Source organism: Dipodomys spectabilis, unplaced genomic scaffold, assembly GCF_019054845.1.
Source record: "Dipodomys spectabilis isolate Male_0828 unplaced genomic scaffold, ASM1905484v1 ptg000030l, whole genome shotgun sequence".
Taxonomy (NCBI): domain Eukaryota; kingdom Metazoa; phylum Chordata; class Mammalia; order Rodentia; family Heteromyidae; genus Dipodomys; species Dipodomys spectabilis.
Window position 1 is genome coordinate 2,939,626 of NW_024870707.1, and position 16,274 is coordinate 2,955,899.

Below are 16,274 nucleotides of genomic sequence, written 5' to 3' on the forward strand. Positions count from 1 at the left end.
TTTATAAAATAAAAGAATAAGTAAGAATTTTCTTTGGATTTTGACTTATGTGCTATTGTTTTACTTTATGATTTTGAAGCAAGATTTCAATGTACAGACAGATGTCTGGATGTAAAACAGCTGATATTTTCAAGATAGAAAACAAGTAAATTTGAAGAATGTAAGACAATTGCCCTAGTGCACATCCATCTGGCTCAGTGTTAAGAGTTGTTAGGGTGTCAAGGAAATGCATTCAATCTCCAGTACCCTAGGTTGTGTGTATGTGGTGGTGGGGACTAATAACTAATGAGGCACATCTTCCATCATGCCAATCTCTCCAAACAATTACATTAAACTGAATTTCCTGAGTTAGACAATCAAGCCAATTCATTTGATAGAAATCTTCAAAGAAAATCTGTCCAGGTCTCAGTTGCTGATTTCATAGCTCACTGCTTTGCAGAAGATGTTGTATGATAATTAATGGCTTTGGGGTGTTGGAGATCAGAGCAACTATTGACTCCATCAGTAGCTTTGCCTTAATTGTGAAAGTTTGTTTTAATTTTGTGAGTTTATTTGTATAATATCTGTTAAACGAAGTATTACTGAGTTGTGGTATTTCTTTTTTTAAACCTTTTATTTTCCCTTTTCATCTTCCTTCCTTCCTTCCTTCCTTCCTTCCTTCCTTCCTTCCTTCCTTCCTTCCTTCCTTCCTTTCTTTCTCTCTTTCTTTATTTCCTTCTTTCCTTCTTCCTTCTTTCTTTCTTTTATTCATTGCTTTATGAGACAGTTTATTGGAATAACCCGAGTTATCATTCAACTCTAGATCATTTTGCCTCTTCTTCTTCAATTCTGGCATTACTGGTAATCATGTCCAGGTAGAATTTCTTAAAAATGGATGTTTGTTTTAGAAAACACGTGAGACCTTTTAATAGAGAATAAGATGCAAGTGATGTGAATGTAAATTCTTGTATTTCTCTTTGCCAAGTCATTTTCTAATGTTTCTCACATGTTTGGGGCTTTAGTCTTTCTTTCTCTCCCTGCTTCTGCAGTTCAGAATTCATGAGTTGCAGCCTTTCACAGACCTAATGGACTCATTTGTTTCCTCTTTTTATGTCACTGTTCCTCTGTGCCATTAATAATATACACATAGTAATTCTTGTGAACTATGTCCTACCAGTTGACTGAGCCAAAAAATGTGTTGAATTGCTGTTTACTTTTATTTACTTTATTTGCTTCTTTCTTCTAGAAATGAATATGATACAAATAAATTAATGAACAAATAAATCATTCTGATACACTCAAGGTATATTTTCTCTTTTTATTTGATTATGTGTATCATTTTCAAATCTCTGGAATTATTTTTATCAGATTAATATTAAAATAACATTCAGAAAATAACAATTAAAAATATCTGTTCCTATGGAAAGTGAAGGAATCCAACCTACACTTAACTTCCCAAAGTAACTTAAATTATTATTTTATGTAATAGAAAGTTTCTCTCCTCTAACTTTAGTTTTCATGCATATTTATAATTGACATGACCCAGTTCAGTGAACTTTTTCTTTTCAAAATTTAACTCAGTACCGTTGACAAACCTGTGATGACTTTTTCTCTTCAAGAATTACCCAAATCCCTTGAATATCATGACAAACATTTTGAATTTCAAAAGAAAATTAGTTCTTACAACTTATTTAGTCAAACTTATTTAGATTGGCTAATGACACATTGTTTTCTACTGAGTACATGGAATTTTTATTTAAATGTGTAAATATAGCATATAGAGTATTGTGGTGTGTGTGTGTGTGTATGTGTGTAATGATATATTTAAGGCACATGGCCCTTGCGGGTTACTCTGATAGCTTAGGGAATACGTTATACCATCCTAAAAATATTAATGGAGAAAAGAAACAACCACCAAAATTTTTGTATCATTTTTTCTCACTTTGCAGGTATTTACATGGTTTAAGTTGGAAAATTAGCATAATATGTTTGTTAGCATGTATGTTTGGTGCATACATGCAGTATAATTATCTACTAGTTACCTAATTTTCTACTTGATTACTGATTTTTTTAGCAACCAGTTGTAGATCATTTCCAATGTCTAGTGTCTGCAAAAATATCAATTGAATAAATAGATAGAAAACCTACATACTTTAAAAATTAGGCTTGATTACACACAGAGCTCCCTTATGACCCAGAAATCCCACTTCTGTGCATTTACCCAAATGATCACAAACTAGGCCATACTAACCTACCAGCACAACTATGTTTATTGCAACATCATTCACCATAGCTAAGATATGGAACCAACCCAGATGCCTCCATCAGAAAGAATGACATCGCCTCATTTGTTAGGAAATGGAAAGACTTGGAAAAAAATCATAGTAAGTGAAGTAAGCCAGATCCAATGAAATATAGGTCCCATGATTTCCTTTATTTGCAATAATTAATAAATCTAGAATAATCTTATTAGATGAGCAGAAAAGCTCAAAACCATGTACTGTGACCATATAAGATGATGTTAAAGGAAATGAACCCCAAGGTATGGACACCAGAGGATTTTCTTTGTTGTTGTTGTTGTACTATGTGATTTTTTGTTTCTTTTATATTTCTTCCCCCTCTGATATATTCCCTGTTGTCACTGTATTTGATTTTGGTACCCTGCATTTTGTCTATACATTAATCTAATTTGGGAAGGGGAAGGGGAATAACAAAATTCTGAAACAAGAACACAGGATGACCCATTCCAACAACAATACTCACAAGACACTATGTTGGAAATGCACTTTACAATTTTGGGGTCAGCAAGGAGTGGGGTAGGTGGAAGAGGGAAGAAATAGTAGGAGAAAAACAAGGAGGAGGTAACAACGTTCTACAAGAAATACACTCATAACCTCACTCATGTAACTGTAACCCCTTTATACAGCATCTTCATAATAAAATAAAATTTAAAAAAATTAGGCTTTGTATATAATTATATGTAAATATATTTATATATGAAGTTGTACATAATATATGGTATATATAAAACTTTTTATATAATATTTTATGTATAAATTTTATATATAAGACATATATATATAATATAATACATATGTTGTGTATGCATAGGATATTATATATGTAAAGTATGTTTAAATAATATTGATAGGGGTTATTTCAAAATTATGCTTTGGTATATAAGAAGTTTCTAATTTATTTATCAGTCCTTACTAAACTTTATCATAGGACGTTGGACAAGCAAGAACAATAGAAAATATTTGCTAATTTATACACCAAGAAATGACTAATAAAGAAAAATGGGTAAATACTGTGATGCATATAAAGTTCTATGAAGAACATAGATGTAAAAATTCTCAATATAATACTTGCAGTCCAACTCCAACACAAACTACAGATATTAAAAGGATTAATTCTGTGTGTATTCTCTAGTACTGAAATTAGCCTTGGAGCCTTGAGCTCTCGCTCAGCTGCTCCACTCAGCACTGCTGCTCTACCATGTGAGCCACACTTCAAGTTGCTGCATTTTGCTGGTTAATTAGAAATAGTCTCAAAGACTTGCCTGACCAGGCTGACTGAAAACCATGATACTCAGATCTCTGCCACCTCATAAGCATGATTAGAATTGTGAGCCACTGGCATCAAGCTGGAAAAGACTTTATATTACAAGGAGGCAAAGAAAGTTTTATGTATGCAAAACAATAAACATGATAAACGTAATGCATAAACTGAACTAAGGCTGAAACACACACACAATCACCTCAATAACTAAGGGGTGACAAGTTTTGCCCTCTTTTTATGATTAAAATCTCAAAGGAATCTTGAATAAAAAGAACAGGCATTAATAATTCAACTGAAATGAAAAGAACACATAAGTTGTGTGTTCCATAGTGTTCCACAATAGTTTATTTATCTAATTATTTATATCGACTAGGAAAATAAGCATAAGGAAAACAGAAATGTAGCACGTAATTTATTAGCTCAAAATTTAAAAATATAGTTCATGAGAAAAAAAACATAAGTGAGTTGCATAGGAATATGCCAAGAGAATAGCTGCACAGAGAAATCACTCTATGAGAAAAGAAGCAATTTGAAATGTATGTGCTTAGTTGGTGGGCATTGAAAACATTCCTGAAGGAGACAGCATTTATTGTGTGATTATCTGTAAGTCACAGACTCTGCCACACAGAAATGGGGACATCTCCTGTAAAGGACAGAACATGAAGAAAACCTCAGAGGATAGATGCAAAACTTTAGTGGTTTTTTTTCTTGCTATTGTTTGTAACGTATTTATAAGGTGATTTCTTTGTTGCTTTGTATGTCCCTCCCCCACGGTATAAACCCTGTTTTCACTGTATTTGATGTTGGTATAATTTGAGGAGGGGAATGGAAAAAAACAAATTGTTTAAATAGGGATACAGGTGGACCCATTGCAACAATGAGATGTACAAGATGCTATGATGAAAAATGAACTTTACAACTTGGGCAGGGGGATAGGGGGTGGAGGGGGAGGAGGTGTAGTAGTAGAGGTGGGAGGTCAGGGATGGTAGGGGAAAACAAAGGAGGAGGCAACAATGCTTGATAAGAAATGCACTCATTACCTTGCTCATGTAATTGTAACCCCTCTGTATGGTATTTTCAAGCATGGTAGCATATAGCTATAATCTCCACATTCAGGAGAAAGAGCCAGCATGATTTCATGTTGGAAGGTCAGCCTGGGTTCAAATTAAGAACCTGTTGCCAAAAAAATTTTTAAAAAAGAAAGAAAAAGACAAGAAAAGAAAAGAAAAATGCTACAGTGTTTTGTGATATCTCTACTACTTGCAGATACCTTAACATTGTGATGATCAGGAGATTAATAAAAACTCCCAAGAGCAGAGATAAATATTAATACTATATATGGCTGAAATCTCCTTGATCCAAAAGGCAATTACTTCACACTTTCATCCAGTGTGGTGAGTTCTCAAATCAGCCAAGGAGACCTGGATCCTTGTAAGAAGATTTATGATTGATGAGTGAGAAGCCTCCTCTTCGAATGGAAGAGAGATTAATGTAACTGTTTTTAGGGAGAGTATATAACTGAAAATGTAACTTACACATTTTTTGGTTTCTTTTGGTACAGTGATTGATCTCAGGCCTTTCCATATTTCATCCATGCTGTCTACCACGGAACTAACTATAGCCTCCCTCAAGCAGAAGGATATGATTCAAACTGAAATGATTTGCAATTTTCAAAATTCAAAGAGTCACACTGGACTAGTTGAGCCTTTTAGCATACAAATTCCAATCTAAATAGAAAATATCACACTTGGTGAGAGAACATGAGTTCATGGACTCCAACTCCATGAAGTAGAGTCATAAGTGTCATTAGTGTCCTGGGAGATATGTTTGAAAGAGTAAAGGTTTCCTGGTTTACTTTAAAACTGAGTTTACTATTCTATACAATACCTTCTGCATGGCAATTTTCATCTCTGTGTTTCTCAGTGTGTAAATGAGAGGATTTAGCATGGGGGCAATCATAGTATAGAACACAGAGATTTGTTTGTCTTTATTTTCTCTATCTGCAGGGAGACTATAGGTATAAATGCAGGGCACAAAGAACAGAACTACAACTGTTATGTGAGAACTACAGGTGGAGAGAGCTTTGTGCCGCCCTGCAGAGGATCTTGTCCTGAGGTTATATAAAATGAGTATGTATGAAGTTAATAGCAAAATAAAAATCACAACAATCAGTGTTCCAGAGTTAGCGATGGCTAAGATACTAGCAATATGAATGTCTTTACAAACAAGTTTCAGAAGAGGCTTGACATCACACATATAGTGATCAATTACATTAGGACCACAGAAAGGCAAATTAAGTATCATAAGCAGCAAGGCAAGAGAATGCCAAAATCCAAGACCCCAGGCTATGGCAATCAGCAAGTTACACCTCTTCCGGTTCATGATCACCGTGTAATGCAGTGGCTTGACAATGGCCACATAACGGTCAAAGGCCATGGACACCAAGATGAATATTTCCACACCCGCCAACCAGTGCCCAGTGAAGAGCTGCGTCATGCAGTTGTTGTAGGAAATGTCTCTTCTGGTTGCAGCCAAGTCTCTGAGCAGTCGAGGAAGCATAGTGGAGGTGAAGCAGAGGTCCATGAGGGAAAGGTGGCAGAGAAAGTAGTACATTGGTTGTTCCAGGAGATGACTGCAAGTGATTGTGAGTAAAATGACAAAGTTCCCCGTGATAACTGCCAGGTAACAAAACAAGACCAAAAAAAGGAACTGTAGCTCCAGTTGCTTATTTCCAAAAAGTCCCGTGAAGTAAAATACAGTGACATTTTTCTGTTTTTCCATGAAGTCAAGCTGAGTCTGCAATACACAGAAGAAACTTCAGGCATGGAAAGTTATGCTGACTGTAATATACACTCAAAGGCTCACTTTATGTTTTCTAGAGATTTACAAATTGAAAAAGGTTTTATAGCTAATTGCTTACAGCAATAATCTCTTTTGCTCTAAAAATGTGTTCAAATATCTAGAATAGGCAAAGAGTTCAAGAAGGAGTGAACAAATGCAATAATGGTACTCACTAGACAATGTGTTGAAAATAAATTATACAACTTATGGGGGAGGGGGTCAGGAGGGGAAAAACTGGGGGAGAAATGAGGGAAGACATGACACTGTTCAAAAAGAAATGTACTCATTACCTGACTTATGTAACCGTACCCCTCTGTATATCATCTTTAAGATAACAGTAAAATATATAAATAAAAATAAATATTTAATTTTAAAAAGAAAATAAACTCTCAAGCAGTAAAAAGTCCAATTGGCAAAAGAGCTAATTAACGACTTCACAGAAGAAGTAAAAGTGACAAACGGACACTTGAAGAAATATTGAACATCTCTGAACAGAAAGGTGATGCAAATCAAAACAACACTGAGATTCCATCTCAGCCCAGTTAGAATGGCCATCATCAAGAATGCAAACAACAACAGATGCTGGCATGGATGTAGGCCAAAGGAATCCCAGCACACTGTTGGTAAGAATGCAAGCTTCTTCAACCACTGTGGAAAGTAGTGTGGGCATTCTTCAAAAAACTAAACATACTCTATGATTCAGCAATTCTTCTCTTGGGTATTTATCTAAAGATTACAAATCAGGATACAGTAAAGCTACGTTCACAGCCATGGTTTGTTTGCTTTTTTTTATTGTAAAGATACTGTACAGAGAGGTTACAGTTAAATGAGTAAGGTAATAAGTACATTCCCTCTTGAGTATTGTTACCCCTTCCTTTGTTTTTCCTCTACTATCCCTTCCTTCCCCACCTTCCCAACTTCTTCCCCGCCCCAAGTTGTAAAGTTTATTTTCAATATAGTGTCTTGTACATCTCATTTTTACAATGGGTCAACCTGTATCCTTGTCTTACCATTTTGTTTTTTCCCTTCCCCTCCCCAAGATGCAGGGCACTGACATCAAATACAGTGAAAATGGGTTATACAATGGGGGAAGAATATGCAAAAGAAACAAAAAATCACAAAGTACATTAGAAACAACAGGGACAAAAAAAAAACCTCTTATGTCCCTATCTTGAGGTTCATGGTTTGTTCTTTTCAAGTTACCTTTAAATAGTCCTACAAATGGGCTGTGATTTAACAAAGCAGTTTATGAATGGAATGCATCTTGATCAATGTCACTGTTTTTCAACACTCGAGTCCATCCCTCCTGACCTACTTCTTCCTTCATTCTTCTTAATTTTGTAGGATATACATTGAATTCTTACTGCATTCTCCCCCTCTTCTCTTCTTCCTTCATCAAGCCCTCCCTGCTCAACCTCACCTCTTACAAATGCCCATTTCCTGGTTCTCATTTTGTACAACTGTGTTTATTGCTGCACTGTGCACCATTACTAAAGCATAAAATCAGCCCAGATGTCCCTTGATCCTTCTTGAAAGGATCAAGAAAATGTGATATATATTATATAATATATGAAGAATATTATTTTATCATTTGCAAAGAGATGGATGGACCTGGGGAGACATGTTAATGAAGTCAGTCAGGACCAGAGACACAAAGGAGGCATGCTTTTTCTCCTATATGCAAACTGACCTAGCTTGTAAATGTACAAGTAAACACACATGGGGTTGTATGCAAGTATACATGAACGTATCAACCAAAGTATGGTATTTACAGGGGAGAATTCAAATGGCGCAATTCCTTAGAAAAACGAACTCATGGTCCAAAAAATGAATACCAGGAAATTGTCACTTAAAGGTGTGTAGAGTTTGAGGAGAGAGGGCAGACAAATGAAGAGAGGAAGGTGGGGAGAATACAGTCATAATATTCAATGTGTCTCCTATGTTATGTAGAAAACAGAGGGGAGGGGATGATTGGAAAGGGAGTAAGGAGAATGATGCATTGGACTTATAAACTGACTCTTGAATGATTGTTTCTTTCTACAACTACTTAGAGATCATAAAAATATAATTTTAAAAAGGCACACTTCCCTTCACAATATTTAGTGAAAACATGTTTTATATACAAAACTTTTGTAAGTATTTTAGCGTCACTATACTCATAGAAACCTAATAGGCATTATTCTTACATTCATGTTGCATACAAAGGCAGAAAAATAGTTAAGGGTAAGTTAAATACAAGACTTTAAGATATTATGGATGCTTGGCACCTTTGAGTCATGCCCATAATCTTAGACACTCAGGAGGCTGAGATATGAGGATCACAGTTCAAAGACAGGCCAGGCAGGAGCATCCATGAAATGCTTATCTCCAATTAACCACCAAAAAGTCAGAAGTGCAGCTGTGCCTCAAATAGTAGAGAGCTAGCCTTTTGCACAATAAAACTCAGGGACAGTTCCCAGGCCCTGAGTTCAAGCCCCTGGAATGTCAAGCCCCCAAAAAGATTATGGAGAACATCTAAGATCTGAGTGTATATACAACCTGTTGCTCCTAATGCCATGCAATGTTATCCAAGCTCAAGTAGAATTCCACCTGCAAAGGGGTGGGTCAAAGGGGAATGAAGTTGCTTAATGGGGTGACACAGATCAAAATGCATTGAATTCAGATGTTGCTTTGTTAGATGACCCCTTCCTTATAAAATGAAAGATAATTATAAAAAATCCAACTATTTTTCATTCTTGCAAATAAGATTTGATGTTGGTATAATTTGTGGAAGGGAAGGGAAAAAAACAAATTGTTTAAATAGGGATACAGTTGGACCCATTGCAACAATGAGATGAACAAGACGTTATGTCGAAAAATGAACTTTACAACTTTGGCGAGGGGGTGAGGAGTGGTTGGGGGGGTGGTGGAGGGTGCCAGTGGAGGATGCAGGGGGACATTGGGTGAGGGGGCAGGGGAGATGGGAAGAGATGGGAAAGGGAAACAAAGGAGGAGGCAACAATGCTTGATAAGAAATGTACTCATTACCTTGCCCATGTAACTGTAACCCTTCTGTATGATATTTTTCACAACAAAAACAACAACAACAACAAGATTTTTCTTGCATTTCATAACCTATGTTACTAACATATTGAATGTTAAGGAATTCTGTCCCTTCAATTTTAAATAATTTATCTCTGAAATCAGTGGAAATAACATTTATTTTCTCCAGGCACTGGTAGCTCAAGCCTGTAATCCTAGCTACTCAGGAGGCTGAAATCTGAGAATTGAGGTTCAAAGCCAGCCTGCGCAGGAAAGTTCGTGAAAGTCTGATCTCCAATAAGCCACCAGAAAACCAGAAATGACACTGTGGCTCAAGTGTTAAGAGCACTAGACTTGAGCTAAAGAGCTAAGGAACAGCTGAAGAGCTAAGAAACACTGCCCAGGCCCAGAGTTCAAGCCACACTACCAATAATATATATATGTATATATATACATATATATATATTCCCTCCAAAATGACATAATTGTTAATCATAACATAAAACTAACCTAGATTATTTAATTAAACTTTCAGTGCTTCTCCAAGGCTAGCATGGTCAAGTCCAGACCTTGGAGAAGATGGAAATATGGCATTTGAAGCACCTAAGCACTTAAATTGAAATAGAAGAACACAACTTTCCATTACATGAATTTTATTTGATTTCTGTAAATTTCAAAATGCTGTTTGAGAGATAATGCCTGACATATTAGAAACCTTTCAGAGGTATTCATTGTTCTGGTGACACATTGGAGGATTTGCTACAATTCTTATCTAGTGACATGTTTATTGCATCACATATTAAGAGCGCTGAAGTCATTCTGATGCTGGGAGCCGAACGTAATTATATTTAAATAATCACCTTTTACCAATTCCTAAATGCACAAGCAGTGAAAAAATGTATGTTTCATACTAAATGGTCATTTTCAACGAATTTATGTTCTTTCAGTGGAGCTAGTCAGGAAACAATAAAATGTCCTAGACAAATCCTTGTCTAAGGAGCAGGAAGAACCCCAACGCTGTCAGCACCCATTTGTTTTAGAGCTGAATACCTCATTTCTCTCTGCTTCTTCAACTGGCAAAAGCAGTGCTGCTCATCTACTGCCCTCACTTATCCCAAAGAAAAATGAATTCATAGGAATTAATTTTTTTTTACTATTCAGAGAATGGCCCTATTCCCTTAAAATGTTTTGTCAAGGTGCAAACTCTTACAAACATATACCAGCCTCTTACCGTCTTCAGGCTCTGTGGATCTGTGTTCCTTCACAAGGGGATGGATTGGAGAACTCATTTTAAACATGCATTCAGTACACAGAAAAATTATGTTATTAGTGCATATTTGCTCCCAGTGGAAACTTTGGTGGATGAATCTGTGAGATGAGGAAGAAGAAGTATTTGAAGAAAAACTTCTCATTAAAATTGTAGAGTAGAACTGTAAGACAACTAGAATAACAATAGTATAGACATTGTAATTCCTAGCTCAAAATAGTTCCACCATATTGGTGCAAAACTCAGCATATATCCGACTCTCTTTTACTTCCAGTGATTAAATTTGGTCTAAGGAAATACAGAACCTTATGGTAAAAGGACTTCAAGGCTGTTTCCATATCTCCTTGGTATCCTTTGAGATAACCCAGGTCTCATTTCCTTCTTAGTTTTATTTCTACTTGCAGTTCTGAAATCTTCCCCTTTTCTTCCCTCTACCAATCTCATCTGAATATATTCCTTGGTACAGGAGGATTCTATTGTGAACAACATTCCTTTGCCATTTTGTTACATACCATTCACATTGTTTCTGTTATTTAAGTTCTTCCACAAAGATCTCTGTGAAAAATCATTTCGGAAGATACTTCATCTGCAATTAGTAATGATAAAAAGAAAAGGAAAAAAAACATTGAATTACATTTCTTTGAAAGTAGTTATATGACTGATACATAGATAGTGTAAAATATCCTCTTGGAGAACTTTATACTCTTGTTTCTTTTAAAAATGATCATAATTTAATAATAAAAACCGTGAAACAGGAGGATGCATGGTTAACTATGTGATACATTTAGGGTAAATATTCACTTAACCAATATGTTCTGGGCATAATGATAAATTCTTTTCACCATTTAACCCATTTCCTCTTCACCATACCCCAATGAGGTATATGATATTTGCTTTTTTTCTTCTCTTTTTTCAATTATGGATACTACAGTGCAAAATTGCACAATTTCTAAAGACAACATCTGTATCTAAATCATGTTTGCCTGTTTTCAAAGCTCATACCATTTTCACTATGCTTACTTGTAATGTCAGAAACACAAAGGAAGCATTAGAACATTTGCAGTCAAATTAATTTGTCCTCTATTTACCATTCAGATTTTCCCAAATGTCTTTAACCTATCAAATATCTATCAAAAATACAGACTACAGAAGAACTTAATTTTTATACTTATTGGTCAATAGTCCAAATTTATTCTAATTTAAGAAAAAGAACAAGTACTAGTCCTAATTTTACCTTCCTCCAGACATTCTATTTGGGGGAAATATTAAAGTGATCCTAATTTTCTGTGATAACTTGAAACAACTCATATATGTACAAAAAAATCTGTCGCTCCTATGAGTCTTCAAACAAAAAGAAGCTTTCAGGGATGGAATGCTGAGAATACTTTGAGTTAAAAGGCATAAGGGAGACCCAAGAGACAAACTCCTATGAGCATTGTATGCAGGCAATGAATGCGTAGTTAACAGCACTGCCAATGGTCAGATAGATGTCTATGAGGCTTTCTATTGCTTAGAATAGGACATAAATGAAAACAAAAGCTTTTGTAGTGTGATAACATGGATGTTTTTCCAGGATCATTATCCAAATGACCTTTATGACTAGTTCTGTGCTATTACCATACTGTTTCATTGTATAACACCGCCACTGTATTTTTATGTTCAGAATTATTTTAGCTGTTTTGGTATCTTTTTCTGTTCAATGGAATAAGCTAGACTCAGAAAGACTCAAATATTTGGGATCTACAATAAATAACATTATTATAAAATGGTGAGAGGGTGAGGCTAAGCAAAAGCAAAGACGGACTAAGAGAGAGGAGGATGGGTTAACTGGTGGAAAAGTTTCACACGTGAAGTAAAAGACAGTTGAAACCCATGTAAACGATATTCTAACTGTTATGAATTGCATAATATAAGGTTTTAATTTTTTGGTTTTACTGGATAGACAATTTTTCCGAACATACCAAGGATTGTCTAAAGGAATAATGTCATCATTACATGTCTTTGGCATCTTTCTTAAAGAGGAGCTGGTCTTATGTGAATGGGTTTATTTATGATACCTTCATTTTATTGTTATATGTGTATATTGTAATGAGAGGAGATGTAATGTTTGGTGTAGTATTTTTGTAATACATTTTAAAGACAACGAGTTTCATCCTTGAGCTTGCTTTGTTCTCATTGCTGCAGTTTCTCTGGTTTTATTATTTTTCTTTTTGCATTAAAAATCATTAGAAATTTAGTATTGAACTTTTCAGTAGATCGCTTTGAATAGTAGAAAACTTTAACAATATTAATTCTTTTAATTCATATTTTACTTGAATCTTTATTTTCTTCAAACACTATTTCATGGTTTTGAATATATAATTTCACATTCTAAAGCATTTAGAATTTCAAATAAAGTTTCACACACATATCATGTACATAAAATGTACAACTATCTATACAGATATATGAATTATATCCCTTAAAAGCAGAAATAATTTGATTTCTTCCTTTGTCACTGTGATATCTTTTATTTAGTGCCTGAAGCTCTTTACTTCTGGAGATTTGTAAGATATATAGGAGGTTATTGTAAACTCCTCATTTCACCATATGTAAAAACACTAAAAAGCGCCTGGTATGGTAGTTTAGGCCTATGATCTTAACCACTAGGAAGACTTAGATTGGAAGAACCAAATCCTGAGGCCAGTTTGAACAAAATGTCCTAATAGTCCATCTCAACAGAAGCAGCTCAGGGTATTATTATGTGATTATGTTCCAAGATATGGAAGGAAGCAAAAAAAAAAAAAAAAAAACTAGGAGAAATTACAGTCTATAAGTTGAACCCAAGGGAGCAGGGAGAAACCTGTTTCAAAATCATCAGTGCATAATGGGGCTAGAGCTGTGGTTCAGTGTAGATAGAGCATCTGCTAGGAGACATGAGGTTCTATATTCCAATTGCAACCCTGACAAAAAAGAAAAAATACAAATATTCTAGTGGCTATTATATCTAGGTATCTTTGGGCATCTTTATTCTGACTGTCTCAATCTCTTCTTCTGTTGCTTTCTCAGATAAATCTCAGTCAAACCACAATGAGCACCCTGCCATTCCAGTTAGAAGGGCTACCATCAAAAAGCCAAACAAAAGTAACAGATACTGATGAGTGTGCTACTCCATATTACCTGTCCCATTGGAAATAAACAGCTAAATTAAACGTGTGAGGCAATGTAAATGTGAAAGGAGAAATCGATAAAGTGAATGAAATCCCCCACCAAATTCCATAATCAGAGTTCTGGCAGCAAAACATTCTCTAAATCACATAAGAGGGTCTCTTGTAAGCTGCTTTGGTCTAGTGGAACCAATGGAAGACAGAATTGCATGCAGGACCTGAAGCAGTGGGTATTAAATAGAAAAAAAAGGAAGTAAAAGGAAAAGAATGAAGGAAACTATTAGTGTATATATAAGTATGGGTCTCTACTAAATAAGAAAATTATATACATAGTAGATGGAATTGAAACACAGTGGATAGTCAGAAATGATGAGGAAAGTGGAATTGAATCACTGTATTTGATTCTGGTGCCCTTTATCTTGTATATACATTTTTTTCCAATTTGAAAAGGGGAAGGGAAATAACAAAATGCGGAAATAAAGATATAGGTAGAACCATTGTAACAATGAGATGTATAAGATACTATATTGAAAATGAAATTTACAACTTCCGGGGGGGAGGGAGGGAGTAGGTGGAGAGGGGAGGATGGAAGGGATGGTAGGAAAAAAACAAAGGAGGAGGTAACAATGCTCAATAGGAAATGTGGTCATTACCTTACTCATGTAACTGTAATCCCTCTGTGCAGTATTTTTACAACCAAATATATACAAAAAAGAACATAGGATAAATTAAAAAATACAAAATAAATACATCAACAATGAGCACACAGTAACTTCAGAAACACTTACAAACAAATCTAGTTGGACATAGATGACTACCACAATGAAAATTGTGAAATACTGAAAAAAATGAAGAAATTGTCCTCTTGTATTTAATACTGGGTAGAATTAGCATTATGTAAATGACTGTATTCTCCCATAGGAATGCACAGGCTAAAAGCAATGGCTTTACAAATTTTGATACTATCTTTCACAAAACATAAAACTCTTAGAATTCACATGAAATCATGCAATACCTTATATTCATTTAAAAACAAAGCAACCCAAAAAATATCTGATCAAATATCAAAATATCTGATGTCAAATTATACTACAGAGATACAGTAACAAAAACTTTGTGGTATTTGCATAAAAAATAGATGTGTTGAAAATTGATAGAATACATGATCCAGGAATAAATCAGTGCATTAACAGACATACCCTTCTTGGAAAGATGCTGAAACATAAGATGTCTGTTTCAACAAAGTGTACTGCGAAAACTAGGTATCTACACATATATGACTGAAACTAGATCCCTGTGTCTCATCCTATACAAAAATTAATTCAAAATGTGTACAGAACTTAATGTAAAATATATTACTGAAACTACTAGAGGGAAAAATAGGAAAGCATTTCAAGATAGAATCACAGATTACTTGTTCCCCAATAGAATGCCAGTCACACTGGGAGCCAACTCATGCCTGTAATGCTAGCTACTCAGGAGGCTGAGATCTGAGGATAGCGGTTCAAAGCCAGCCAGGGCAGAAAAGTTCGTGAGACTCTTATCTTCAATAAACCACTAGAAAACTGGAAGTGGTGCTGTGGCTCAAGCGGTAGAGCGCTTGCCTTGAGCTAAAGAGTACAGGGACAGCGCCCAGGCCCAGAGTTCAAGCCCCATGACTGACCAAAAAAAAAAAAAAAAAAAAGAATGTCAGTAACTTAGGATATAAGAGAAAGAATTAATTAATTAATTAATTAATTAATTAATGGGATTACATTAGATTTATAAGATTCTACATATACCACAGAAAAGAGGAAGTCTACAAAATGAAAACAAATATATGCAAACAATTAACCAGAAATGTGAGAATTAGTATGAATTCAAAAAAGTAAAAAACAAAAGATTAATGTATGCAAATTAACTGAAGTTTCCCAAAGGTGAAGAACTAACAGTCAATAAATAAATGTTCAATCTCTTTAGTCATTAAAGAAATACAAGTCCAAATAAAATTGAAATTCTGTCCAAAAAAAATTGAAATTCTATCTTACCACAATCAGAATATCAACTAACAAGAAAAGAAATAACAAATGCTAGCCAGGCTACAAAAGAAAAATATAAAAATCACAAAGAATTAGCATCTACTATTGGAATGATTGTAATTTTGCAGTTATTCTGGAAATTTGCATAGAGGTTGCCCCAAATCTAAAATGATATAATATTATTCTTGACTGATATTTTTGTGCTTATACTCTAAAGTGTCAGTATAAAATAGAGACATCTGCACACCCATGTTTTTGAATTACAATTTACAATAGACAAGTTGTGGAATTAGTCAAGGTGCCATAAAGAAGTGAAATGAACCCCAAGATAGGGACACAAGTGGTTTTTTCTTTCTTGCTATTGTTTCTAATGTATCATGTGATTTTTTTTGTTTCTTTGTATGTTCCTTCCCTACAGTATAACCCCTGTTTTCACTGTAT

General features: G+C 34.8%; 1 protein-coding gene across 1 annotated transcript; it reads right to left on the minus strand.

The window, feature by feature from the left end:
- Nucleotides 1–5,391: 5,391 nt before the first annotated feature.
- LOC122105337 (olfactory receptor 4P4-like) lies at nt 5,392–6,321 on the minus strand. Its single transcript, XM_042676553.1, has one exon. The coding sequence runs from the start codon at nt 6,319–6,321 to the stop codon at nt 5,392–5,394; it is 930 nt and encodes a 309-aa protein (XP_042532487.1).
- Between the last annotated feature and the right edge of the window lie 9,953 nt (nt 6,322–16,274).